The sequence below is a fragment of the Muntiacus reevesi genome, chromosome 6, assembly GCF_963930625.1.
Source record: "Muntiacus reevesi chromosome 6, mMunRee1.1, whole genome shotgun sequence".
In the NCBI taxonomy this organism is placed as follows: domain Eukaryota; kingdom Metazoa; phylum Chordata; class Mammalia; order Artiodactyla; family Cervidae; genus Muntiacus; species Muntiacus reevesi.
Genome location: NC_089254.1, coordinates 64722674 through 64750495, shown reverse-complemented (window position 1 = coordinate 64750495; position 27822 = coordinate 64722674). Strand labels below are relative to the sequence as shown.

General features: G+C 40.8%; 1 protein-coding gene across 1 annotated transcript in view; it reads right to left on the bottom strand.

Moving 5' to 3' along the window:
• Positions 1–27822, bottom strand: part of JAZF1 (JAZF zinc finger 1) — a 322163-nt gene that overhangs the window by 29046 nt on the left and 265295 nt on the right. The window contains exon 3 of the mRNA XM_065939904.1: positions 15519–15715. Coding sequence (XP_065795976.1) covers positions 15519–15715 — 197 coding nt within the window. The remainder of the gene's footprint in view (positions 1–15518; positions 15716–27822) is intronic.

The window sequence follows — 27822 nt, the reverse complement described above, 5'->3', positions numbered from 1 at the left end:
TGACATTGCAGGAACATCATCAAAACAGCACAGCCTGAATCAGGCTGCTCAGCAAACCTTTAGTTTGAGAATGACCTATCAGGGGAAGTGGCTTGTGATTCACTGGGGAAGGAAAAATGGGAGAGATGGTGTGGACAACACAGGTTTTACATCTGGGCAGCAATATTGCTCAAACGGCCTTCATCACAACTGGCCCTGGCAACTATGGAACAGAGACGTGGTTCGCAAATGATGTCCCTGAACTAGTAGTGGGCTGGCAGTGCTAAAGTTACCTGGAAGCTGCTGAAAGCTGCCAATTTCTGGCTCTATTTCTGGAATTTGGTTCAAGAAATCTAGGGCAGGTACCAGGAATCCATATCTTTAAGATGTGCCAAGGTCACTGAGAAAGTCAAGGAACTCTTGAAATACAGTGTACTATGACAGAGGCGGTTGGTGGGTGATTTAAGGTCATGTTTTGATTCTAAGGGCTTCCCTGATAGCTCAGACAGCAAAGAATCTGCTGGGTTGGGAAGATCCCCTCGAGAAGGAAATGGCAACCCATTCTACTACTCTTGCCTGGAGAATTCCATAGCCAGAGGAGCCTGGTGGGCTACAGTCCATTGGGTTGCAAAGAGTTGGACACGGCTGAGCAACTGAGCATGTGCACAGAACACGAGCACATTCCAGATGTCCTGATGCAGCCACTAACACTGCGTTCTTATTGCTGACGGCGGGCACGCCCAGCCAACTCTAATGCCCCTCACCAGGGGGGTAGACACCCGAGGAGCTCTCTTCTATCTGCTTCTGTAACTGATTTTTCTTTCCAAAAATTGCATGTCTGAATTTGGTTTCCTCCTTAGGTAATCTGTTTTAACATTGTTTCTGAAAAACCAACTGCACAGGACTGTTACGCCTAGGCTTAGGAGATACCTGAGGGGGCTGAGGACACCCCCTGCCCGTCCTGCACCACCCCCTCCAAAGCGCCTGTGTCCATTTTCCAGTCTCATCAATGCTGCTGTCGTAAGAGCTATCAAAACTTTGCGAAGTCCGGAAAATGGTAGAGCACTGGATTTGAAGTCTGATTTCTTTTCATTGCTCTCTGGGTGACTGACAGCAGCCTCGTTTCTTCAAATGCCAAGTATTAAAGTGCTTTTATCTCACTAATTTATAATTAGCTTTGGCAAGCAAGAAACTAAAAGGCACAGTTGGACTGTTCTCAAAAACCAACTGTACAAATGAAAGCCAGGAGAGGGTCCTGGGTTTAAAACGCAAGGCGAGGGTGAGGCTGCGTAGATTCCAACACAGCAGAGATGTGGAGCGGTGTCTTCCCGGGGATGACGGAGGCGGTGGGAGACCTTCCACCCCTCTTCTCAGATAGAGGTCTGCGCACTTGTGTGAAGGACAAGTTTCCACAATGAGCACTCTATACTGAAAACCCCTCCAAGGCTAGAGGCAGGCTTTTCTATTACTGCTCTGTAGCTTGGAAATCCCAGCTAGCTGATGACTTTATGGGTTTGTACAGTCTAGACAAGAGGGTTACTCTTTGGCAAAATTGCTCCGGGGGGAGGCCCCTGTGAAAATTCCCATCCAGCTAATTACCATTCTGAGGGCAGGCTACCGGGAGGGCGCCAGCCTCTGGCAGAGGCTGCGGTTGGAAAGCCACACTCCTGGCTTTATCACTGGCTACGTTTACTTTCCTCCCTGTCAAAACAAGGACAGGAAAGGGGAACAAGAGTGCTAGTGAGAGAGAGCCACTCGGGGTGCTGGGGGAGAACAAAGAATGAAGGCTGCCCAGAGCTATGACTGAGACGGCCGTGCCTTCACTAAGGACAGGGAAGCACTGGCCATCTGTCTGCTTTTACTGCAATTATTTCAGCTTTCTCAGCAACTTTGAATCTCTGGAAGCTAATAAGTAAAGACACAATGGTCTGAACTGGGTATGGGATAAAATGCTTCCAAAAATATCAGAGATTCACAGCGCTAAAACCCAGAGGAGCTCACAACTATTTTCACCTCAGCTTTTATGGGACCCAGAGAGGGAGGTGGTGGTACCTGTTCCTTCAATACTTGGAAGACATCATTTTCAACTACTGCAGAATGGGGCCGAGGGAAAACACCTGTCTAGAAATCCCTGGGTTCTGACTTAGCTGACAAATAGGCAAAGGGGAAAGGGGAAAGGGGGAGGGGAGGGGGAATGGCCTTGTGTGAAGGGAGATCAAGCTTGCACTTGGCAAGGTTCTCATCCAAACGCAAAAGCATCTCTGCTGGGAGGTCACCTCCAGAAGCTCTTGCAGACCACTCCCTCCCCACAAAAGAGCCGAGCCTGCTTTCCTGTCCATATTCTTCCTCACTTGTATCTTCATTGTGACACAGTTTCTTCTCTTTTCCCCTCAAGCCCCTCAGGGTGTAGACTGTATCTCTTCCCACCATTACTTCACTTGGAGGTATCCAGTGATGGTGCTGCAGGCTGGGTGCTCAGTTACCGCTTAAGATAGATAACTGGATAACTGATCAAAGAGAAATCTCTACCCCCCAAAAAAGCACACAGAAACATGATTACCCCCCCCCCCCACCACTTATGACTAAGCTCTAGTGAAGGACCTTGAGTTCTTTCTGAGGATGACGAGTCTGGGAACATTCCAGGATCTGCAGGCCCAGAACAACTGTATGGCTATGGTTTGATGAAGTCTCATGAACAAAGAACTATGATTACAACACAGCTGATGATCAGAACACACTCAGTATTTTGCTGTGGCTGGAATGTGAGGAATATGCACTGGACTGGAAATCAGGCAGGTTGGGTCTTGGTACTTTTTTGATCCATTTGGTCACATGACCTTGGACTTTACACTACACTCGTATGAATGAACGGTGAATCTGGATAACTGGATTTCAAATTTTCTGACCATGATTCACTTAAAAAAAAAAATTACAATTCAGAAAATAACACACACACACACACACACGAAACTAAAAGTTTCCTCAGACAGTATTTATCCTTACTAAGTGTACAGCACCCTGTTTTCTATTTCTTTCTTTCCTTATATTAAAAAATGCTGATCCTAAGTTATAAATTACAATAGCCAAGAAGACCTTGATACATATTTCTGGTTCTAAAATTCCACAGTGTTAAGATCGAATGCTACTTTATGCCATGTTGTTTTTTCTACATTGCTTCCTTTCATCGGAAGGAGTTTCGGGCAGTAAGCATCTCCTAAATTCAGGGGTGTTAAGGAATGACAACTGATGCAATGAAGTTGCTGCATCACCCACTACTCTCCCAGGAATCCTCTGCCCTGAGATGGGGGGTGTTGGGAGCTGCTCTCTGACCATCACTTTAAGGGGAGCAGGAAGTAAAAGAGATTCCCTTCCATCCAAGTCACAGAATCTCTGTCCTTTCTTGGCAACAAGTACTAGAGTGGTTTGAGGCTTCGCCAGTCTTAACACATTTATTTTTACCAAATCTTTGTCAGTCTTCTTTGGACTATTCTGAGGGCATTTGTACTGAACACAAAAAAGACTAGGAGATGAACATGTCAAAGCAATACTATTGCTTTGTCACTGAATAAACTGAGGCCATTCAGAGTACTTCACAGGCATACACTGTGAGGTTTTATTTTTGATACTGAAGTATATTTGATTTACAGTATTATGTTCATTTCTGCAGTACAGGAAAGTGACTCAGTTACATATACATTCTTTTTCATATTCTTTTCCATTATGTTTTGTCACAGAATATTGAATATAGTTTCCTGCGTTATACAGTAGGACCTTATTTATCTGAGTGGGTTTTTCTCATAATTATATTTTTACACTGACCTTGATCCCCCTGGGCCAAGTCAGAGGGAAAGGCAAATCTCTGGGAACCTGATTTGTCCTACATGAGTTTACCAGATCTCCACCATCTCTTTCCTGAGAGATTCTAAGGGGCTACGTTCAACTAACCTCAAGGGCAAAATTCAGGGCTCAAGGATGGAGCCAAGTGAATTGGCTCACAGAGGAATCAAACCCAGGACCTCAGATTTAATCCTAGCCTCTGGTCCTCTGAGCCAACGCTAAGGCCTGGAGCTCCCATGGGTGAGGTAAGATGACTTACTACCAGTCTGCCAAGAACAGGCATGCAGGACTTATTCTGTTCACTATCTTGGTCTGTCAATGAGAAGAGTCAACAACAACTATTAACCAGGCACAGGCACCTGAGTAACAATATGGTTTATTAGGTTAATAAATTTAGGCCACTCAGAGCACTTTATAGATTAGAATCTGAAATATCACTCAAAAAGAGCCACAAACTGCCATCTTCTAGATGACAAAAGAGGCAAAATGTTCCGAAAAAATATCCATTCACTTTTCAGCCCTGCCATCTTTCCAAAATGTACTATTATATAATAGAAAATACAGACTAAGTGAACAGAAATTCTAGGAGGCTGTTAGATGCTATTTTTAAAGAGGCACAGTTACCATGAAAATGAAGCTACTTTCCAGTTTATAACATGATTCATTTTCCAGTTTGTCCTCCTTGCTTGACAGAAAATGACAAAGTCCATTACTATGCCACATTTATAGCTTTAGATAAAGGGCTTTTACATGGCAAAGGAGAAGCTTTCTAGTCTTGGCAAATCTTCCTTTTTTGATGATGCCAGGAAATAGGTCTTTATTGTGAGCCCTCTCCTCCAAAAAAAGAGAGGAACAAAATCCTTTTTGGAATATTTATTATTCATTTTAGGAAACACAGCCCTATAGATTATTTACAAATGTGTTAACTGGATTCTACTAAACTTTTAATTTGCAATTTACTTGCCAAGTACTATGTATTAGTTACCAATGGTATATTTATGTTTCTGCAATGCATGCTTATTATATAGTTATTACAGAAACTCTGATTTATTAAAAAAATTTTTTAAAACCCAATTTTTATATTTGCAGTTACTTCATAATTTTAATTTTATAGTTTTAGTTTCCAAAAAGGGCTTATTCATCTCCTAGGGGGAAGAAAAAAAACTTCCAGGCTGAGGTGTGTTGTCCACAGGTGGTGGTGGGAACCCACCTAGCCTGTCACAAACATCCCCAGGCAGGCCCCCTCTGGCAGTTCACTCACAACTGAGCTGTAACATTTTAATTATATGCTTTTAAAGTTAGTCATTTGTCAAATTTTGTTGGTCTTACAAAAACAATTTAAGTATAACATAGCATATTCTAAATTATATGCATGTATATTACTGAAACCAAGTGGCTTTAATTAAACATTTTTCAAAGCCTATTTTCCTTTTAATGGCAGTGAAATACTTTTGGTAGCAACGGCATGCTCTGCCAAAATGAACTTCATCAAGGTGAATTTTAGGGAGACTGTCAACACAATAATGGCCTAGAAGTTTATGCAAAGTTCTTAAGTTAGAAAGTGGACATTTAAGGGTGTCATTTGGGGGGGCCTGTTCAAGATGTAGGATCATGACTGTGCTTCAAAAGCGTTATCCTAAACTGAATGCCTGGCACTGGTCCTGGGAATTGTTAGAGACTTGGAGTGACACAGTACACTTCTGCGGGGCAGGCAGAAACTGGAAAAGAATGGCCAAGAGAAAAGCGTGTCAAGGTCCTTTCCACCCCTGAGCTTAAGATTCTAAGCAACTGTTTTCTTTCTTCTTTTACCTTTTTAAAAAAGGATTTAGTTATTTTGTTTTTTGGCTCTGGTGGGTCTCTGTTGCTGTGTGCGGGCTTTCTCTAGTTGCCAGGGAGCGGAGGCTACCCCCTAGCTATGGGGCCCAGCCTTCGCACTGCGGTGGCTTATCCTGGTGCAGAGCACAGACCCCAGGTGTGCATGAGCTGCAGCGGTTGCAGCTCGTGGGCTCCAGAGCACAGGCTCAGTAGTGGTGGCCCATGGGCTCAGTCATTCCACGGTGCATGGGATCTGCCGGGAACAGGGATCAAACTGGAGTCCTTGCACTGCGAGGGGGATTCTTAACCACTGGGCCCCGGGGAAGCCCCCGCCCATTTTTTTTTTCACATTTTTAAAATTTTATTAAAAAAAAAATTTTTTTGGCTGTGCCCCGCGGCTTGCAGGATCTTAGTTTTGTGACCAGGTATCAAACTTGGGCTCTCTTCTTCGGAAGTACAGAGTTTAATCCTGGACTGCCAGGGTTAGAACTGCTTTCAAGTTAAACACTACGATGAGGATTTTCACTAGGATCCAGTTATACAGCACAGAAAAAGCTCGAAATATCTTACATGGAAAGTACCATTTCCACTATTTGCTATAACAGAAACCTGCTTTCCACTTATTTTATCCTGTTACTTGAAAATATTTTAATTTTGAAAAATACATCTGTTTGAAAACTAAAAGTTCTCCCAGACCCAGGCTTCAAAAAGATATATCTTAGTTGGTAGGCCATTGACAGATGCCCTGTAGCTATTTTACTCAAAACTATTTTGACAAGAGGAAAAACAATTTCCCTGAGAGTGACCTGTTTTGGGGTCTGTAAGCATCTGGAACACCTTGGCTACCTCTTTTATTTTTATTTTTTTGCCTGTAGAAAATAATTGGGTATCTAGGTAGAAAACACAGCAAGCACATCATGATTAGATCTCAAATTCCTATACAGTGGTCTCCCAACAAACTTTAGTTTCTTGGGGTGATTTGTTATGTTTTATTCTTCCATACCAAAGAGAGCCTGAGCTGGCTAGGTTAAAAAGAAAGTTCAGTCCAGTGGAGTATGAAACACATCTTTGATCTGATAAGATCAAGCCAACTTGTTGCTGCTTTGATGACTATAAATTAACAGCAGCATCCCGTTTCCCAAGGAGTAACTATCTGAGTTTGGTGGCAAGGGGCTCAAGGTGCACAGCCAGCATCCTTTCCTTGCCAGGTATCAGACAGGTCCCAGCAGCTGTTTCTCCCTTCCTGTCAGATACCACTTTGCTTTCAGTGCCTTCCCAAGGACTTTGAACAAAGCCCTGAGACAGATGCAGGGAGATTCTGTACCTGGATAGTCTTTTTAGCAAGAACAAATGAGCTTAAAGCATTCTCACTTTTTTCTTTTTTGCAGATTCTGTCTCTAACGCTGTGCAGCTGGGTGTGCCTGGGGATCCCTTTATTGTTAAAAGTAGACCCACATGGAAAAGACATTAAACCAGTTTGCTGCTGTGATACCCACAAAGATGAAAGGGCTTCTCTGATTTTAATATGCTGTGTGTTAGATGGGAAGGAAAATGAAAAGGCTCCTTTGGAAACACACACATTTGGCTGGGCTACGAATTCATCAGGTGTTAAATCCCTGTCCGCTCCGCAGCAGAGGTGTGTGGCAGCACTGGGTGTCTGCTTGTTTTGTTTTCAGTGGAATCCGTGCCGTTTTCCATGCTCACAATATGTGGCTCTCTTTAGCACTCCTATTTCGGTTCTGGGACTTGCTTCCAGAGGAAAATTAGTCAAAGTGTGTACTGATGGGAGCTGGCATACGAATGAGCTCTGGACCCTAGCTTAAAGAGACTGCATTCTTTTGGGGGGTAGGGGGTGTGCCCTTGAAAATAACTTTATCTTTTGATATTTCTTGACATTTTTAGGCCAGTGCAGAGACCCCCGCTGGGACACAGAAAGAGCAACAATGATTGAGGGCCAAAACCATGCCGTGAACTGCGTTTCTAGCACCAGGTGAAACATGCCTAAACATGATGTAAAGAACGTCAAGATTTCTTGTGGGAATTCTTAACAGTGGACATATTATTTTTGTTGAATTTGATTAAACAATAACAATTACATTAGAGATGAAATTCAGGTTTATAATTAAATGTGAATGGTTAAGCATGTATTGCTAAAATGGCAGGCCTCAAAAATATTGTCACTAGAAGATAAGTTATTGACGGCCGTTACTGCAAATTCTAAGTCTGAAGATAAGCTGTTATTAACTGGCTGCCCATTACAGAAATGGAGTTCATTTAGAGTTTCAGAGGATATCCAGGGGCTAAAACTGGGCAGTGTTAGTTTTTAATTTTTAAAGGCTAAATTTAAATTAAAAATTTAATTTTTCTTTCATATAAAATTCTGTCTCATGGAAAGCAAAGTATTTTGGATCTGGAAGATCCATATATAATTTTCTATTAGAAACATTTTCAATCATCAACTAATTCTATCTGTGTCCCAGTATCTGGCACTAGTTCTTCTTCATTTAATGAGTGTAGCAATTGTTTTTACTTGACCACACTATTGTTTCTGTACAGTTTGAAGGCTGAGAATAAAGGATTTCACTGTCCTTCTTCAATGGAGAGGAAATTCCAGAGATTTTCTTCTTCAAACTACTGCATGTATTTATTTCCCTTGCTCTTAAATGGCTTGTTTACAGTAGAGGAAATGCTCTCTGCTCTTTCAGGGAATGAGTGGAAGTTGTGGGCTCCTTTTCCTCATTTCTGCCTGGGCCAACAATTTTTTTTTTAATTGTGGTAAATACAAAGCATAGATTTTAAGTGCCTAATTCAATGAAATTGATAAATGCATACCTTTGTGTAACCAACATCTCAATCAAGATATGGACTATATCCATCAGTCCAGAAAGTTCTCTGGAAGGGAGAGAACTTTTTCTTCCTGTTCCCAGAGTCAACTGCTGTTCAGATTTCCATCATTACAGATCAGCTATCGCTATTTGAATTTCAAATGTACTCTTTTGGGTCTGGTTCCTTTCACTCAGTATAATGTTTTTGAGATTCATTCATGGTTTGTTTGTTTTTTTTAAAGTCACTAAATAGTATTCCACTGTATAGATAGATCACAATTTGTTTATCCATGTACTTGGAGACAGACTAGCTAATACTCAGGGCTACTGCAAATAATGCTGTCCTGTACATCCTTGCACCTGTCTTTGGTGGACATATACTTCCATTCCTCTTGGGGAACTACGCAGCATGGAACTGCTCAGCCAACATCACTTGTTTCTGAAGCCCTGGAGAACCTTTCTGAACCAGAGGTTTCCGGAGAGATAGTATTAACATAAGTAGCTGTTTCCATCCCTAACTTTAGCTTATTAATCCTCATGGGAAGGTAGGCATTGTCTCCAATGCATACATGAGGAGACCAAGGCTTGTAAAGGTTTAAGATCATCTCTCAAACTGAAGAATAAAACTTGAATCCAGATCTCTCTGATGCCAAAAGCTCTCATCACTTTACCTCTATGTTCCCAGTTTCAGAAGATGCTCTAGAAAACTCCGGGTTTCCATTAACTAACCCCCCATCAACATACCTCGGTCTGCTTATGAATCCCCTGACAGTCCATAACGATCAGGCTCTAAAATTGTTTGCCTCCAATCACTTCCCTCTGATCTCACCTGATTCCAACTCTTTAGGAATTTACATTGACTTACAATTTCTAAGACATTTGTGGATGTGAATATATTGCTTATAACTGCCTTAAAACAGTATGGAAAGAATGGCTCCATGAGTACCTCTATCTTATCTAACCAATAATCCATGCTAGTAATTTAGTCCATCTGTGTGTATGTCATGTTCATTAAGTATTTGCTCCACATGTGTATAACCTGCTTCTACTAAGAGACGTAAATTCTAATTCATAAGGGCTATACCTTCTGCCTTTTTGTACTCCCAGTACCTGGAACAGTGATTATAACAAAATAGATGCTCAGTAAATTATGTGAACTGAAAAGATGCCCAGTCTTGGTGCTGTGGAAAACAGTGGTCACTCAACTGGGGATGACTGAACTTGGGCAAGGTTTCATTTAAATGAGCCTCAATTTCTTTTGTCTTTAAAGTGGGGTAAACAAATGGTGATTAAGTTTCTGTGAACTCTAAAGATAAAATCTACTATTATATATAGATTGGCACTGATTTGATTTGCTTTCTTCAAGTCAAAAAAAATGTTTTGTTTGGGAAGGTCTCTTGCAGGTGGTGTAGTTGAGAAAAATACTTGAAATTATTATCTTGTTGCTATCCTATACTTTGAGTTGTAAGAGATTATAAATAAGTAGCTGCATAAGACAGTGGGGAAGGAAGCAAAATTAGTGACAAGACTGGACCATAACTCTCAGGAAGCAGGATGAAGGTTTTACAAGTCAATCAATAAAGAAGATGAAAGGACAATGATTGGAACAAAGCAGTATATAAACAAACAAGAAAACAAGTCATAGGCCAGGAAAGGGTGTGTTGGTGACCCTGAATATAATGTGAGCCAGATAGTAGAGCAACATGAAGTCATTCTCCAGCTTAAATAAACACATTTATGTGAAAAGGGAAATATAAATCAAGGTACTTTCTCAATGGGAAGAGTTTAGGGAATGTTTTTTAGGCACTGTCCAGATATTCATCTCTTTAGGGCAGAATCCATTAGAAATACCAAATCCTGGCCTTAGGAATTTATTATAAGGAGGTCACAAAATTCAGTCAGGCTAAAATATTTAGCTTTTCTCCTTTTCCACTGTTAAATAGGACAGGATTTATCTCTTTGAGATTTTTCCTTCTGTTTCATTTTTTTCTTTGGGGTGGGGGGGGCGGAATTATGTGAGCTTAGACCTTACTTTAGTTATCTTTTATTCCTTGAGATTTTCTCCCTTTAGTAAGGTTGTTTAGGTTTATTTTCTAAAAATAAAGTGATTGGGGGAAAGTTCACCTCAGTTCCATTCAGACAGAGCTTCTAAATGTTGAGCTAAATTTTGTCAGTTCTATCAGTTGTATGGCAGTAATTTCCATCTTGAGGGTAAAATTAATACTTTACTTTTCAAAATGATTTTGCTATTTATTAGCAACTCCTGAGAACTGCGAAGTTATAATCTGAGTAACCTATTGCCAAAGCCATAAAGGAATGTTAAAAGTCTACTATCACGCCAAATAGCAGGAGACACAGGAATATGAAATGAATATTGTACATTATGTACAGTAGGAACTTAAATTACGGATTAATAGATATAATTTGCTACTTCATGGTCATTATAGACTGCCAGAACAAGAAAACAAAAAAATTGGTTTAATTTCCTTAGGTACCTTTCTCTGGTTTAATACTTGAATTTTTCCTCCCAAGTGGGCCAAAATATATATGCAAATATTTTCCAGGAGAGACTATGCAGTGCTATTATAACCAGAAATCCAGCCAACTCTTTCCATGGCTTCTCCATTAAGACATAAGCAAGCATCTGTTCAGTCCCATTGGACTCACGTTTGGAGGCTAAGCAAGTAGATGACAGTAACCTTTCTCCAAGCAAACTGGAAATAGGTTAACCTAGGCAAGAAAACACACAGCTCTGACAAGATGGGACCCAGCATTTAAAAACAGTGGTTTCCCACCTCTGGCTATAGGTTAGAATTACCTAGCAAGAGCTTTAAGAAAACTCTTAATGCCCAATCCATCAACTGGGCAAGAGTCTGGGAGTGGAGCCCAGGCAAAGGGAGGTTTAAGACTCCCACCATGGCCAGTTTCAGGATGAGCTTTAACAACTGGTCTGCAAGCCTGAATAGTTAACAACTGACTGCCTGGAGTCAGCTCCAACTCATCCTTGGAGAAAAAACCTTGAGTAAACTAAATCGATCAAGTTCTTCAACTTCTGACCTGCTATCTGAATGGTGGAGTGGGTTAAAAGTGAGGGTTACTGTGAATAAAGGTAAACCACAGTTCCAATAACTTAATGACTTTTTGTGTTTTGGGTTTAGAAGTGTCAAGTTAGCAACTGAGGCAGCTAACTGGCTGAAGGTCTAAAGACTTTTAAAAAAGGTATTCACATATACATTACCATATGAAATTAGATAGTCAGTGTGAGTGTGACATATGACACACGGCACCCAAAGTAGGCGCTCTGTGACAACCTGGAGGGATGGGGTGGGCAGAGAGGTGGGAGGGGGTTCAGGATGGAGGGGACACAGGTATGCCTATGGCCGACTCATATTGATGTATGGCAAAAACCATTACAATGTTGTAAAGCAATTATCGACCAATTAAAATAAAATTTTAAAAGGTATTAATCTGTACTTGGGAGTTAATAATGTTGTTTCAGTGGGGCTGGTGCTAGGATTAAGTAAGCATACATAAAGCACACAGTAAGCATACACAGTAAAAAATCTAAGTTGCCTTTCCTCAGTAATTATTACTACTTTTAAAGGAGAATGGTATGAATTGTTTTAACACTTTCAGTGAATTCAGTCATGCTTATCTTCACTTTTAATATATATGCTTTTAATTTAAGTAAAGCTGATTTACAATGTTGTGATACTTGAATTTTTCCCCTCAAATGGGCCAAAATATATATGCAAATATTTTCCAGGAGAGACTATGCAGTGCTATTATAACCAGAAGTCCAGCCAACACTTTCCAGCAAAGTGATTCAGTGATGTGTGTATGTGTATATATATGTGTGTGTGTGTGTATATATAGATCTTTTCTTATTTTCAGATTCTTTTTGGTATGGGCTATTACAAAACACTGAGTTTGCTTCCCTCTACACAGTAGGTCCTTGTTGACTATATCTTTTATACATAGTAATCACATATATCTTTTTTATCTTTATAATTTAAATCAGGGGTTGGCAAACTATGGCCTATGGACCAAATTTGTAAATAAGGTTTCACAAAACCTTCCAGTTTTATAGAACACAGAATGTCCACTCTCTATAGCTGCTTTCACTGCTATGGTGGCAGAGCTGAGTAGCTGAAGCAGAGGCCCGTGTGCCTTCATAAAAAACAATGTTGACCCATGATTTAAACCATTCAAAGCTTTTCTTAAGTGAACACTAAAAAGTACATTAAAAAAGAATACAAAGCAAATAAAGACAGGAAATGAAAAAGTTAAGAAAATTTCTCTAGAGTTTTAGAAATCACAAAATAAGTCTTAATTCTAAGAATTCCTAAGACATACTTGAAACTCTGTGATGAAACTGAGATCTGATTCTGTCTAGTCAAGATGGTATATTTTAAAGAATACTTTATAAATGAACTTTCCTGCAAGATGACTATTACTTCTGCACCAGGAATGCATCTTGAATATGAAACTTGGAAGAGTGAATTTAGGAGGTAGAAACATGGAAAATTATTTATAACCTGGCAATGAAAGTGACTGAAACCACATTAGTCAGGCAAAATAAGCTGATCTCTCTAACTACAGGTAAAATAACATTTCAAACATTGAAAAATGTACACAATCAAAATTGTACTGGGTAGGGGTTTAAGAAACCATTTCCCCTGCTAATTTTTGATGTTTACATGGAATGTTCTTCAAGCAGCAAATAACTTACCAATGATCTTGACAGATTGAAAATGATACATCTTTACCACAACATAAATTAATTCTCTCAGTGGGAAATTGCTAAAATAGACAAGGTGTCAGAACGATTTCTTTATGTCTGAAGGAGAGGAAATGATTCCATTTCTTCCAAACATTCTTACATGAAAAATAATAAACTCTCACTTTTAAACTGTCTTTATTTTCATGGGGTTCTAAAACTCCCATTACTAATTGGGGTAGTCATAGTTATCTGGTACTGGCCATGAGTCAATCCATATAAAGTCAGGTATAAAACATACCCAGGTATAAAACTGTCCCCATAATTCACATGACATATGAATAAATATTCATAGAAATACTCAGAAAAGAGAATCGAAGACTCACACTTCATTCTCATGGCATTCCTTAGATTTACCAGTAAATGTTAGCAGAAATCCTGGAAAGTAAATCTTCACAGAAAGAAATGTAAGAGAAACATGGTGGTCTATCTCAGGGAAGGGAAAAATGCCCACACAAATGAACCCAATTCATCCTGTATAGAATGACCCCCAATTCTATTCCTGAAACAGCTAGTTGAAAACTGGACCACAGGGATGAACATTTAGTGAATGTTTAATGCATGCATACACTATTATATTTAACTCTCACACAAAAACCTAAATAATGGGTATTACCAGTGATCTGTAAGAGGCAAAGTTCAGGCAGGAACTGTGCCTCCCACACTTATCCTGTGTTCAAAATGCCCAAGCTTGATGGAACACAGGGTACCCTCTCAACCATGAGCCCACTGAGATGCCCCTAGAAAAAGAGCGCCTATAATCAGAGTGACGAGTTTGAAATTTTTCTAAATCCTCCTCTTGGAAAATAACAATGTATTATATTAAAGCCCTGTGTTGAATAAGCCAGTTTACCTTTGTCTAACCCATCACACGTTCCCAAACTTATTAGGGAACCCTTTTCCTCAACTTCCATTTTGTGAAAGTCATATTCTGAAGCACACATTGAAAAACAGGACTGCCGCCACCTCCCCTGATGGGAGCTGGATAAAAGAGAAATACATAAACTCTTAAGAGAAAATAAACATTTTCATCCACCATTAAGGGGCGATACTACTGAGGGGGTGATGGCGTGATTCTGAATGGCTTCTTTCTGCTCTTAGCATGAACCAGAATCTTTACTAACACCCTCAGAGCCCTGGGCCCTGCAGATCCTTGGCCTCATCTGACAAACACCTCACCACCACCTGGTCGACCTTCAGTAACCTGGGACCTGCCAGGTTCCCCTTCATGGAGCCTTTGAAAAATGCTGTCCCCTTGGCTGGATGCTCCTTCTCTCCCTCTCAGGGAAGTCTTTCCTGATCCTGTCAAACCTCTCTCCTATCACTGAGTTACAATGTTATAGTTATTGGTGTATTTCTTTGATGAATGCCTGTCTATACCCCTTCAGGAGTGAGGGGAAATATAATCTCTGTTCTCAGATGGGAAAAAGAAGAGGAGGGACTTTTCCAGTCTCTTTCTACCACCTTCTATCACTGACTAGTGGACCTCTGACTTGGGAGAAGGTTCTGTGCTGCTCAGCTCCGTGCCTGGGCACATGCTGGTCTGCTCCTACACAGGCAAGCTTAGGAGGAACATTCGGGAATAAGTTCAACTTAGGGAAGACAAGTTAAGAAGTCAGTTGTTACAGATCCTAGCTCTATTCTGCAGTTTAGCCTTATGCAGTAATAAAGGTGATTTTACTTTTTACCTCTGAGTCTTATTTTTCAAATCGCTTCCATTTGGGAGGTGAAGACAAGAAAGAGTGTTCTTCTTGGTCCCCTAGAATGCCAACATCTTCCACTAGGCCTTAGCCCATCAGAAAGAACATGACCGGTCTCCTTCAGTTCACAGTTCAGGCAGGCCTGGCGCTAAGAGGGACTCTAAGTTTTAAAAATTGATCATTCTATCACAGAAAATCTTTTAAACAAGCAAAACTAGGGAGAACGGTATGATGATAACCCCCTATGTATACATCACCCAGCTTCAACAATAATCAACACATGGCAATAATCAAAACAATCGATCTTGTTTGATCTATTTCTCCACTTGACTGAAGCAAACCCAAGACACTGCATCACCTTATACATAACAAATGGTAAGGGCTTGAAAACATGTCTATAAAACCATTATCACATGCACATTATAAATGATAACTTATTAACTATATCTTTAATAATAAATGAATGAATCAACAAAGGGTCAAAGAAGAGGTGGATCTCAAGCAAGATCTGCGCCCAGCCCCCAGTACAGCACGCATGCATGCATGCGCGCACACACAGCCCTTAAGGGCCAACCTACTCACCAGTCGGGGTGCTGCTGCGGAATGAAGAGGAGGGGGTGATGGGCGGGGTCACTGGGGGAGTAAGGCTTCCGCTGCTGTGGCGAGGTGGCGTGGACACATTCCCTCGAGACACGGAGCTGGACAAAGTCAGTGAGAGCTTTGGCTGGATCTTCTTCTTCAGAGACTCCTGCTCTCGGCGGGCAGCATCCGTCATGAATCTGTAAGTGGAAGAGACCATCTGTGAATAACCCATCTACAGAGCAGGAGGAATTATGATCGTTAACCTGAGTGTGACAGATGCTCCACCCTGGGGTAGGGACTTGTTCACAGGTCAGTCCCAACTTCAAAAACTCAGAGCAGCTGCCCTGTTCTTACATGATAGAATTATCTTCTAGCTCCTGGAAGTTCCCTGGGCCAAGCCTCTGTCCTCACTACAGTGCCTTCAGCTACAGGACTGTCTGGAAGGTCCTCTCAATCCTCAGAAAGTACACCTGCTCTCAAAGTTCCCCAACCACTGTCAACTAGAGAGGACTTCCTTCACCTGCAGGTTGGTAGTATTTAGTTTGTGCCACTGAACATACGTGGCTTTGTGAGGACTCTGATTCTTTTTTGTACTCTGGATTCTCACACAGGTAACACTTTCTTGGCTGCTTAAACGTCTTGTCTCCCCAGCTACTAGCTGAAAAGAAAGGACTTAAGTCCCTATTATCGTTACTAGCTGGCTGCCAAGCACGTGGTAGCAAACATTTATCAAATGACTGAACAATTCAGCCCAAGAAGATTCAATAAGAGGGAACAAGTGCAGTACAAGGAAGAGGATCACTGAGAAAGATCTGTTTATGTCATGATTTTATTACTCATAAAACGGAAAGGTGACTTTTTTTGAGAGTTTCACTTTGGAAACTTCAGTTATATTTTTTCAATACTTAAGTTAGTAATATTCAGGCTCTGTTCTTTTCTCCCTGTTTAATCTAGCATTTTATGAATTCATATAATAAGAGATTCAAAATGGTATTTCCTCCCTAAACAGCAAATGTTGACTGCATTTTTTGAAAATTGGGATGGAAAGTCTAGTGAATAGAGTTTATGAAAATATTTAGGTAAATAAAGCATACACTCACGCCCACCACCTATGCTAAAAACCAGATCATAACCATACCTCTCAAGTCCCTTCTGCACCCCACCCTCCCATCAACTGTGTTTTGACTTTTTAAATATAATTCATCATAAACTAATACCATTGTGCTTAGACTGGTATTTTACCCAACCCATTTCACATTCTGCTTACAGAATTCCTTTATATTGGTCTTCATGGCACTATGGCATTTTAGAAGTCAACAGACAGTTCTCATGCCTGGTTAAAAGTTTCCAGTTGCTCAAACACCCAATGAAACAATGTTACGATAGTGTTAGTGTCTTAAAATGTCTACTTTTACACTTGGAACATGGATGGCATATTTCTTGAAGGGCTTTTGCAAATAATCTATACATATAAACTGGATTTTATATGTGGAGCCAAACTGTAATAAAGCCGTATGCTTTGTCTTGAGCTCTTATGTTTCTGTGCTACAAAGTGGTGCTGACTGAAAAGGGAGAAGGAACGACAATGCAAAACAGAACTGTTTGCACTCGGTAGCCAGGTACGCATTTATTTTCAGATATAAAGTTGGTTCTACTGCTCTTAAGATTGCTTTTTCCTCTCCTCATAAACCTCTACACTTAAAATATGGACTGTAAAGTAAGGAACTAGCGCTTTCTTTTATTATTTTAAGGACAACTGCTAACTGCATAATGCTGAGCTGCTTCAGGTGGGCATGCAGTGTACTGGGGAGTGGCCAAAATCACAGGCTAAACATGTTGCTTGTTCTAGGAAGGCCAAGTGTTCTTAGTGTGGGTAATTCAAGTTAGTTTTTACATAGCAAAAGATACAGAGATAGATAGATATGCAATGGAGTAGAATGAAAAATAAACATCTTGCATCTTAGTTAAGAGCAGGGGACTTGGAGTCAGGCAAGCCAGTCTTCAAATCCTGGCTGTGCTACTTACAAATGTGACTTAAGGCAAGTCAATGATCCTCTCTAAACCTCTGCTTTATTCTCTGTAAAATGGGACAAGAAATTGTGTAACAGCTAAAGGGCTAACATATCCCTTTTTCCTTTCTGCAAGAGGTTTTGATTAACTCTGGTAACCTGCCAAGATGGTAAATCAAACATGCTACTGGGCAGCACTGCTTATAAGACTAACCTCCTGACTGGTACGTGGCGTCTGGCCTGGGAGAAGCTAGAAACCATCTATCCATAGCTGACAGGAAGCAGGAGCTTTGGGATTCCAGAGCATGGCGATCCTGCACCTGAACATGGCCCCCACAGGGAATGGGGAACGTGCCCAGGGAGTGCTATAAAAGCGTTGATTCCAGGGCAGCTCCCACCTCTGCCCAAGGGGCACCTTCTATTTGCATTTGGACAGACTGCCATTGTGTACCAGTGAGAACTTCACAGAAGGCGTGACGTGGCCCTCCTGGTGGGCAGACTCTACCTTTTCTCTCTCTGAAAAGACCCAGAACTCATGACGGTCCCCGATCATCTTGAGAGTCTGTTCATGGTCAAGGAAGGTCACTTGCTGGTGGACAGGCCAACAACAGTGCTGACTTCAGAGGATATTGTGAGGATTAAACAAGGCAGCAGTGCCTGTCATGTAGGAAGTGACTGTTTTTGTTACAGAACGCTTCATAAATGTGGTTTTTCCTGTATATTCCGTCTACCTTACTCCAAGTTTCTTGAGGATGCACTGCATGATTTTGGCCCTGAAAGCACCAGGTTCGTGCCTCATGCATAGCTGACTGGGAATCAGGTCAGAGAGTGCACAGAGAATGTCAGAAAGATCCTCTTGCCAGAGAGAGATGCAGAGAGACAAGAGGCTTAGCAGTGTCTTCTCTTACTCTAGTTAAAAAGTATCAATAGCTCATGGTTTTTACTGTAAAATAAATACTCTCCTACAACTCAGATATAAAAACAACTATAAACAACCACAACAACCTGCACACACACATCCCTCGCCTTCACCCCTTCATGGGCTTGGTCAGCTACGGACAGCCATTTATGTTTGACTTGTATCTGCTAAGTGCTTTCTAGAAGCGAGAACGAGGCACCATGTTAAAAGCATTAAACGTGAAACTCATAAAACATTTCTGCCAATCCTTCTCTCCCTCCACCCTCCCTCCTCCTCCTTTGGATTGGTGGTTATGAACTTGCAGCTATACCCATAAATCAAGGCAACCTCACTGTACCAAGATACACAGCTGCAGAATTTATTCCCGGTGACAACATACACACGCAGGGGCATAAAAATGCCTGTGGAACACTGGATAAAATTCACCAGTTTCTCCCTGGTGGTTTTGCACTGTTCCTCTTTCACTTATCACCCATGACTTTACCTATTTTTTGGAGACTTATTTAAACCCTGAACTTCTCAAGCAGTGTTCCATCAATACAGCTGTTTGTCAAAAGGTGGGTGAATTCCCAATGGCAAAAACCACTGGGGGAGACAAGTTAGTAAAGGACCTGATGAGGCAGAATGAATAAAGGTTATCTGTGACTGTGGTCTAGACTGGACTCAAGTAAGTTGGCTCCAAGCATTTTCCACCTTCAGGGGCAGCTACACTGTGACACCCTTGAAGGACCACAGCCCAGACTGTTTCATCATCAGGGTTAGACACATTCTGCTGTATTCCTAGAGGGGATGGAGTTCAGGCTTGGGAAGTCACACCACCCTGCAGGCTGAAGAGTTTTTCCCAGTGGATTCTGACATGATTGGTGATCTTTCCTGAAGCCCTGAGTAATTGCAGCCAACATGGGGTTTAGAGCAGGAAGGAAGCTGGGTGAGAGAGATCACCTTGTCTAGCCCCCTCATTTTTCCTGGTAACTGGGAAATGAGGTGAAGGGGCCTGTGCAAGGTCACTTTGCTGGCTGATGGCAAAGCTGGTATCCAAGAAGTCAAGCCTTAGGACTGAATCAAAAGCTCCTGCTCTGCCAGGCTGCCTCCTGCACATCTGAGCTTTCTTGTTTTTGCTGCAGAGTCATGGTTTTCAAAGCTGAAAGGGGTTGAAAAGCTGAAGCTTAGGGCCTGGGAAAATGCAGGGGTTTACTTGTTGGAAGTGGGGCAACCATTAGAGTCGGGGGTCTTTATTCTCTCAGCATCCAAGTTCTGCTGTGTTGCACCCCTAGGTTCTTGGGGTCTTGGATTTGTAGCCTCACAGGACTGTGATATGGGGAAGGCTGGCTGTGCCCACCTCCCTGAATTCTTTCTGCTTTGCAATGGGAGCTGTTCTGGTCTTGTAGCAGTAGTGTGCTAGTGTGGGGTCATGCTGGCTTGTGAGAGCTGATCATTAACTTTTTAGGGATTTAGGCCATTTGTTAAATATACCCATTATCAAAATTTAAATCATGTGAAGTTAAAATTAAAACAAGTATATTAAAAACAAAGATAATAATACTCAAGATTTATTAGTTATTATTTTTTTCCATTTTACTATTATCTGTGCTATTGAGGTTATTTACATTAATAAAGCTGTATTTGTTTGGTAGAATTACTATATGATGCTATATAGCACGTTACTTCTCTACTCTGTGCAGCGATGTAATGTTGGTAGCCTGAAATTGGCCATGATGGAGTATTTACACCATGCAAATTGGCAAATATTACAAATTGGGGTCTTTCCTCCCATCCCAAGAGTCAACTGTTAAACATTTACCAATATACCTACAGCTATTATTATTATTATTTTAACGTGGGGGAAAAAGCATTTGAACCAGGCTCCTTGCCTACATACTAAAGGAGCTAATCAGGGAAGGGATGAAGGATGGATAAGGAAAGTTTCTTTTCCTTTCTAAAAGTATAAAAATAAGACCTCTCATTAAAGAACACTTACATGGATTTTTCATGGATTTGTCACTTGTGCTTAAAAACATTTAAAAAATCTGGTAGTACACACACAAACTGACTGTACATATTTTTAAGCACAGTTTAAAGAAGAATAAAATGATAATCCATGTACTTACTACTTACTCAGCTTACGAAAAAAAATTTATCAGAACATTGGAAATTTGCAGATACAACTACAGTTGATTTTTCAGGGTATTTTCTTTCTGGTATTACTTTTCTACACATAAAGAGAACTGGATATTTCTTAAAGGAAAAAAAAGTCACTTGAGGGTTCATTCACTGTTGACTAACAGCCTGGAAATCTGTGGTCAGGCAAAGTCATGTTTTCATTTTGAAACTGAAACTGCCATAAGATTAATTTTAACTCTCCTACAAATCAGAAATGCCCAAGTTACTTTAATTTAATATGGTCATTTGTAGTAATATTTGTTATTGCTTGGGGAAGTACATATTCCTTAAGTAAATTTTCAAGACTCCATTATAAATCTTTTAAATCCTTAGACCACAATGTTCATTCAGTCTGACATGTTAAACGTGGAAACATGAATGTAACACCACAGGGGGAAAATGTCAAATTGCTGGTCCATGGAGACCAGTTTCAACCACAAACTCAGGAAATTTACAGAGTTGGCTGGAGCCTGGGCAGGTCCCCTGCTGCACCTCACTCTCGGGCCAAACACCTGAGCCCAAGTGTCTTGTTGGTGCAAAACCACTCGGCTTCCACCGGCTCTGGAGAACCAGCAATGGAAGTGTCCACTCGAAACTCGAGTCTCTCTCAGAAGAACTTGAAAAGTATCCAAGGTCTGAGATGCGTGGTGTGGTTTCATTGTTATTATAAGACGCTGGAGAGGGCGTGTGGTCCAGACGCCCCGAGCTGTGTCAGCGGGCTCGCTCTGGGGTGAAGAAGCAGGTGAACTCTGGAAGCCCCAGTGCTCCCCTTGTTCTGGCCCTGATTTTTTTTCTTGTTAAAACTGAGGAGTTTCAGTTTTATGGGTAAAAGGAACATATCGCCTCTAGGTTCCTTCCTGGCTCCAACAGTCCATGATTCCAGCAGCAGCATCCGGCTGTGTTTCCCAAACTTTTCTTTGGCCTCAATCTGTTATAAGAAAAATCTGTACACACATATGTATAATTAGGTCCACAATCTGTAATTCTGAAATCTCCAGAGCTCTGAAAGTTGGGAAATTTCTAATGTATGACAGCAAAACCATGAGGAAACCAACCATGACGTGAACTACATAAAAGCTGTTCATATGCTTTATTTATTGTATTTAGTGTGAATATTCATATACTTCACTGCGTAAACATAAATGTGTTTGATTACATGGGGCTGCCCTGGGCCCTGTAGGGAGCGTTATCTAATAGGCAGTATTTGCACCATATTGTCTTTCTGAAATTAGAACAATTGTGACTTGTGGAACATGTCTGGGTGAAAAGATAAAGAAATTTTATGTAAGCATCTGAAACAAAAATTTCATGAAATAATCCTTATGATATGTGATACACTTTGATATTTTTCTATTCTATTTCATTTTAACCAAATATCCTGGTCACAACCTCCACATGAATTTGTTAACTAACAGGTAATAACTTGTAGATTAACAGGTGATAGACTACAGTTTGAAAATATTCGTGTAGCAGAAAATATTAGTGTAGCAGTGGGCTTTGTAGGGAGACTGTTCAGATGCTAATTTCTCCTCTATGTTCTCCAGCTGTGTGACCTTGGGCATGTTACCTAATCTCTCTGTTCCTCAGTTTTCTTACCCATAAATGCTAAAAATAATAATGATTGCTTTACAAAAGGCAAAGATGAAATGAATTAATACATGTAAAGCACTTGGAACAGAGCCTGGTACTCGGTGTTTGACAAACATCATGTGAATGACTCTTGTTCAGGAAATCCTAACTCACAAATCTTTCATCTCTCAATGTAACATCAGTGATTTACTGACATTTTATTTTATTTTTTTAAATTTACTGACATTTCAATACTTACTTTGGAACTAAACTACTGAGTATTATAGGATATGTACTGCCATCATGAGTTCTGCTGATTCTGAAAGCAATGAACCACCTTCACTGCTTCTGCATGCATTGATTAAATGACTGCTTCCATCATAGGTAAATTTGAAAAAGGTAGTTTCAGTAGCCGGAATACAAACAGAAGGCTCCTCTCCTTAAGGACAACACACTGGAAGTGGGGGCATCTATAAAGCCACATGCCTCTTCTTCTTTACTTCTTCCCCTTAATTTCTTGAGAAGAATCCATTGTAGAAGGCCTTTCTATCAGGGCAGGCAACAGGAGACACTGCTACTTTATGCAAAGACTTCTTTCTATGCAATGAAAGGCTGCCCTTTACTTGGGAGATTCATACAGTTGCACCAGGCTGATGTGGTTCACAACCAGACCTCTGTACAAAGCATAACATCCAACTACGTCATTTGAAGTTCCAAAGCTTTGTTTCACCTTTTCAATGGCTCTTTGGGCATTAACATTTTTCAGTGAAAACAAGTCTATGAAACCAAGAAGGCCTCTGAGGAGAGCCATGAGGAGCTGGCAGACAGACCATGATTCTAAGTGCTCTCCAATCTGCTAACTCATTGCTTCAGACAATGGGATCTCTGACCTGACAGGGACATCAATCTTTCCAGTGAAGAGAACTAAAGGATTTTCCTTTTCTCCAACAACTACGATGCAAAATTCAGGACAAGGATGGACAGAAAGCCAGGCAGGAAGCAGAATGATCCAAGCTCATGCTTAGCTGCTCAGTCGTTTGCGACCCCATGGACTGAATTCTGCCAGGCTCCTCTGTCCATGGAATTCTCCAGGCAAGAATACTGGAGTGGGTTGCCACTGCCTTCTCCAGGGGATCTTCCCAACCCAGGAACTGAACCCGGTCTCCCACATTGCAGGCAGATTCTTTACCATCAGAGCCACCAGGGAAGTCCTGAATGATCTGTAAGGCAATCAAATAGGGACTATGGGGATGATGGGTACATTTCAGCATGTGATCATGTGTGGTCCACATGTCAGAGGATCTGGCTGTTCTAGGTCTCAAAGTAATGATGGGTTTCTGAACACACATCTGCTAACAAGTTCATGGGGTGGCTCCTCTCATTTTAGCAACTTCAAGCCTCTGGGAGGTTGAGGGGTGTTTTGTTAGAAGAGCTGGCAAGTGAAACATGACCTGCTGGCAGCAAGTGGAGTGACTGCTTGTCTGTGACCCTTGATTAAGAAAAGGACTTTTACTGGCGATTGGGGAAATTAATAAATGTTCTTCTTTTCAAAGACAAAAAACAACGTGGACTCCCAAATAACACTAGTTTCAGAGAGTCCCTAGTAAATGTTTCAAACAGTCGTATGTTTCATTTCTCATCTCAGAGCTATTTCTTCCTTCACAATCTGAGGCCTATGGGGTGGATTCTGAAGCTTCATAAAATATTTTGCAGTGTCTCCAAAACTCATAGCCTCTTTTAATATGCAGCTATTAAAAATTTAGTGCAAAATAATAAAAATAAAAGTAGCACCACAAAGGAGATCCAACCAGTCCATCCTAAAGGAGATCAGTCCTGGGTGCTCATTGGAAGGACTGATGCTGAAACTGAAACTCCAATACTTTGGCTACCTGAGGTGAAGAACTGACTCATTTGAAAAGACCCTGATGTTGGGAGGGATTGGGGGCAGGAGGAGAAGGGGATGACAGAGGATGAGATGGCTGGATGGCATCACCGACTCAGTAGACATGAGTTTGGGTAAACTCCAGAAGTTGGTGATGGACAGGGAGGCCTGGCATGTTGTGGTTTATGGGGTCGCAAAGAGTTGGACACGACTGAGCAACTGAACTGAACTGAGCACCACAAAAATACTGTTCAGATCAGCTTGGCATTTTGGTGTATCTGTGTGTGAAATTTTCATCTGATATTCACAAGGGTTGTGGGCATAATTTGTGAAGTACCCAGCCAGTGAATCAGATTTTGTTCTTGGGTATCAAACCAAAACTGACAGATTTAAGTGAGACAATTCCCACACACCCTGCCCCTCCTCCTTTCCTAAGTTTATATCTGACACATGCAGAAGGATACAGTTCCTGGACTTGGAGGAGTAATTCCAGTCTAATTTGCACAAGATAAATTAACTGTAGGGAAAGTCAATTTTTTATCAGCTAATTTATAAGAATTCACTGTATTTGGGGGGACAGGGAGAGAAGAGAAAAGAAAAAGACAAAAAGTGATATTACTCTCATCTACTCTCTTGACAACTATAATTTCTTTTTGTTTTTTTAAGGGCAGTTGCAGTATAGGATGAATGTTCTAAAACTTTAAAAATAACTAATAAACTAACATTCAGTTGCCCATTTTCATTGCCAAGTGGCATTCCTTATCTACCTACCATCTACCTTCACTAGCTACTCATTAAAAAGAAAAGGCCATAGTAACGTAAAATACAGAAAGGACATAACCCTGGAATAAAATAATCCTTTCATGAGAAAGACTGTCCTTAATTCTGAGATTATGATAACAATAGAACAGAGAGAAATAAATTTACTTAAATTTTTTGAGATGTAGAGAAGCTACAAAATTGAATTTTATTATTTTATAATCACATCATATGTACACTGTAATACACTGTATAATATGTGGCTTATAATTATTCTCTAGATATGTTATTAAAAATATCCAACTTTATTATCATATCCTTTGCTAAAAATTCAGTTTCAAGGAATGCTGACGAAAATGGAACTAGTAATATTAAATTTAGAAGGAATCATTTGTAATACGCTGGCACATTGAAAGAAACCAAATACAAGAGCATCCAAATCCAGGAGTTTCTCCTTCCCGAGAGCTGGGAGAAAGGATGCACAGAGGCGCTGGATGCCCCTGCCCCAGGGCCCCATATACCCTGGGCAACTTGGAAACTGCAGACCAACAGAAATACCCTTATGAACAGCTTCATTCAGAGACTAGTAAGCTGTCTCTGAATACTACTTAGGAATTATTATTTTAAACCAATAATCTCTTTCCCGGAATTTTAGCACTCAAATGAAATTCATGCACCAAGGCTGAATAACTGCAATAATGAACAAAATCTCATCCCTGAATACTACTACATTTTATATGCCCAATAAATACTGGGTATTTTCTCACAACTAAAGAATAATATAGTTAATCTATTATTCCTTAATGAAAGTTCTGGTTCAGGTTCCAGCAGTCATGACCTAAAGTCACAGGTCAGCATAAATTATCAGTGAAGCAATTAATTTTGATTTACTTTAGCCTGAATAGAGTAAACCATGGCCTCTTTCATCGGCAATGCCAAGAATAAAAACCACTTCTGAAAATGACGCCCACAAATCTTTGGTTCAATGGCCAACTGGAATATCCCTCTCTTGGCAACTCTCTACCATCCTTTCCATCCCATCAAATTGGAAATGACTATGGATATTTCTTGCACATGGTTTTCATTGCTAATTTGACATCCGTGTAAAAACCAATGAACAAAACAAAGAAGCTGCATTTTACGAGGTTTTGTGGTACGAAACTACAAATAGCATTTGAGTTTCCTTGTTGTGCCTCCTCTGGAAGTAAATTAAATGAGTTATTGGAGGTTTCCATGTAAACTGCTAATGAGATGATGAATAACTCTCCCCCTAAACTGAGAGAGGTTTAAAAACTAAAGAAAAAAATTGGATTTAGGGTCTCTGGGGTATTAGTTCCAGTATCATTAACAGCTGTGAACTCAGCCTGGTTGAAAGTCTGGCTTCTGGGGCAAACTCTTAATCTGATTTAGGTATTCAAGGGCAAATTATTTACCCTTATTTGTCTTGGGATCGTCATTTACAAAACAAAAGTAAGCCTAATGCCTGGTGCCTTCCCAATTTGCCCTTTCAGCAGGCAAAGAATCTGCATGCAACACAGGAGACAACAGGTTCGATCCCTGGGTTGGGAAATTCTCTGAAGGGCAAAAAGGGCAACCCACCCCAGTATTTTTACCTGGAAAATTCTATGGATAGAGGAGCCTGGCGGGCTACAGTTCATAGGGTTACAAAGAGTTGGAAACGACTGAGTGACTATGCACGCATGTAAACCCCAACATCTACCTCATGGGGTTTATTGTCAAGATCTTGTTGGATTAAAAACATGAAAAGCACTTGGCTCAATATCTTGTTGCACATATGTCAGGAGGCTGCTCAGAGTCTTGGTATTTCCATGGGTGCTGGCCCTATGCCCCTGACTCTTACCCAGGAATTATGTTAAAAACAACCACCTAATTGGATAATTCCTATGTAAGATGTCATTTGTGGGGGGAATCTATGCAGTTCAGTCTATCTAAGATGGACTCAGGCAGATATCAAAGTCTGGGATGAAAAGTCTGTCTCTGAAGAAAAGCACTTCTCTGACCATCCACTTAGGTCACTTCTTCTGACCAGCTGGGCTGGGTGACAGTCAGCATTTGGTTAAGACAAGTGACTTGGAGTGAATCTAGCTCCAGGGGTTGGGGTGAACTGGAGGGCTCTGGTTATGGAAACTTTGGGTTGAGAAAGAGGAGCACCTGAGATGAAGTGGACTCAATGTCAGAGGAGATCTCACACAGTGAAGGTTTGTTTATATCGAAGATGGCTTGTACAGTGTCTCTGCTGCCATTTACAAGTCACTCAGCCCCTAAGAGCCATTGCAACTTCATCCCAGTGCTTTTCCCTCTGCTGCTTATGGATTCAGCCTCACAATCTTATCATCAGGTCCTAGGTTGCCACTCTGCCCTGATTATGGTAATATGCAAGTTGAAAGTCTATGCCATCTCTGATTTACACACTTCCCCCAATATCCACTGATATTTCCACTAAGATCCTAGCCAAGGCATATCCAAACTCATTTGGTATATACATTACCCATCCTCAGAGAATTAGGGAGCAATGACAGCAGGCAATAAACATAATAGCTGAGACAGAAAACTGACTTTATCCAAGACAAAAGATGTCCCTAAGTGAGGCAAGGATATTAACCACACATTCAGATGACTGCATGCATTCATGAATTACAGGGCCAACAGCTCACTCAAATTTATTTTCGTGTATATGTGACTCACTCAGAGTGTCAGATTAACATTGTTCAGGAACAGGGTGGAGTCATCAGCATTATCTTTAATGGATTAATCCACTTAGGCAATTAAACTACTTTGGAGGCAAATTCAGCTCTATACATGCGTTGTGCCTTTACAAGCATATGCCTGAGGACATCATAAGCTTACAAGACTTCAAGTTTCATGGGCTGTGGAAGGTGATTTTTTTTCCCAAGTGATTTTTCTTTCCTTTTGCTGCAAGAGTTGAGTTAAGCTGCTTCTGGAATAAAGGGTTTGGTGTTCCTTGTTTTCTAGGAGATTTGTACC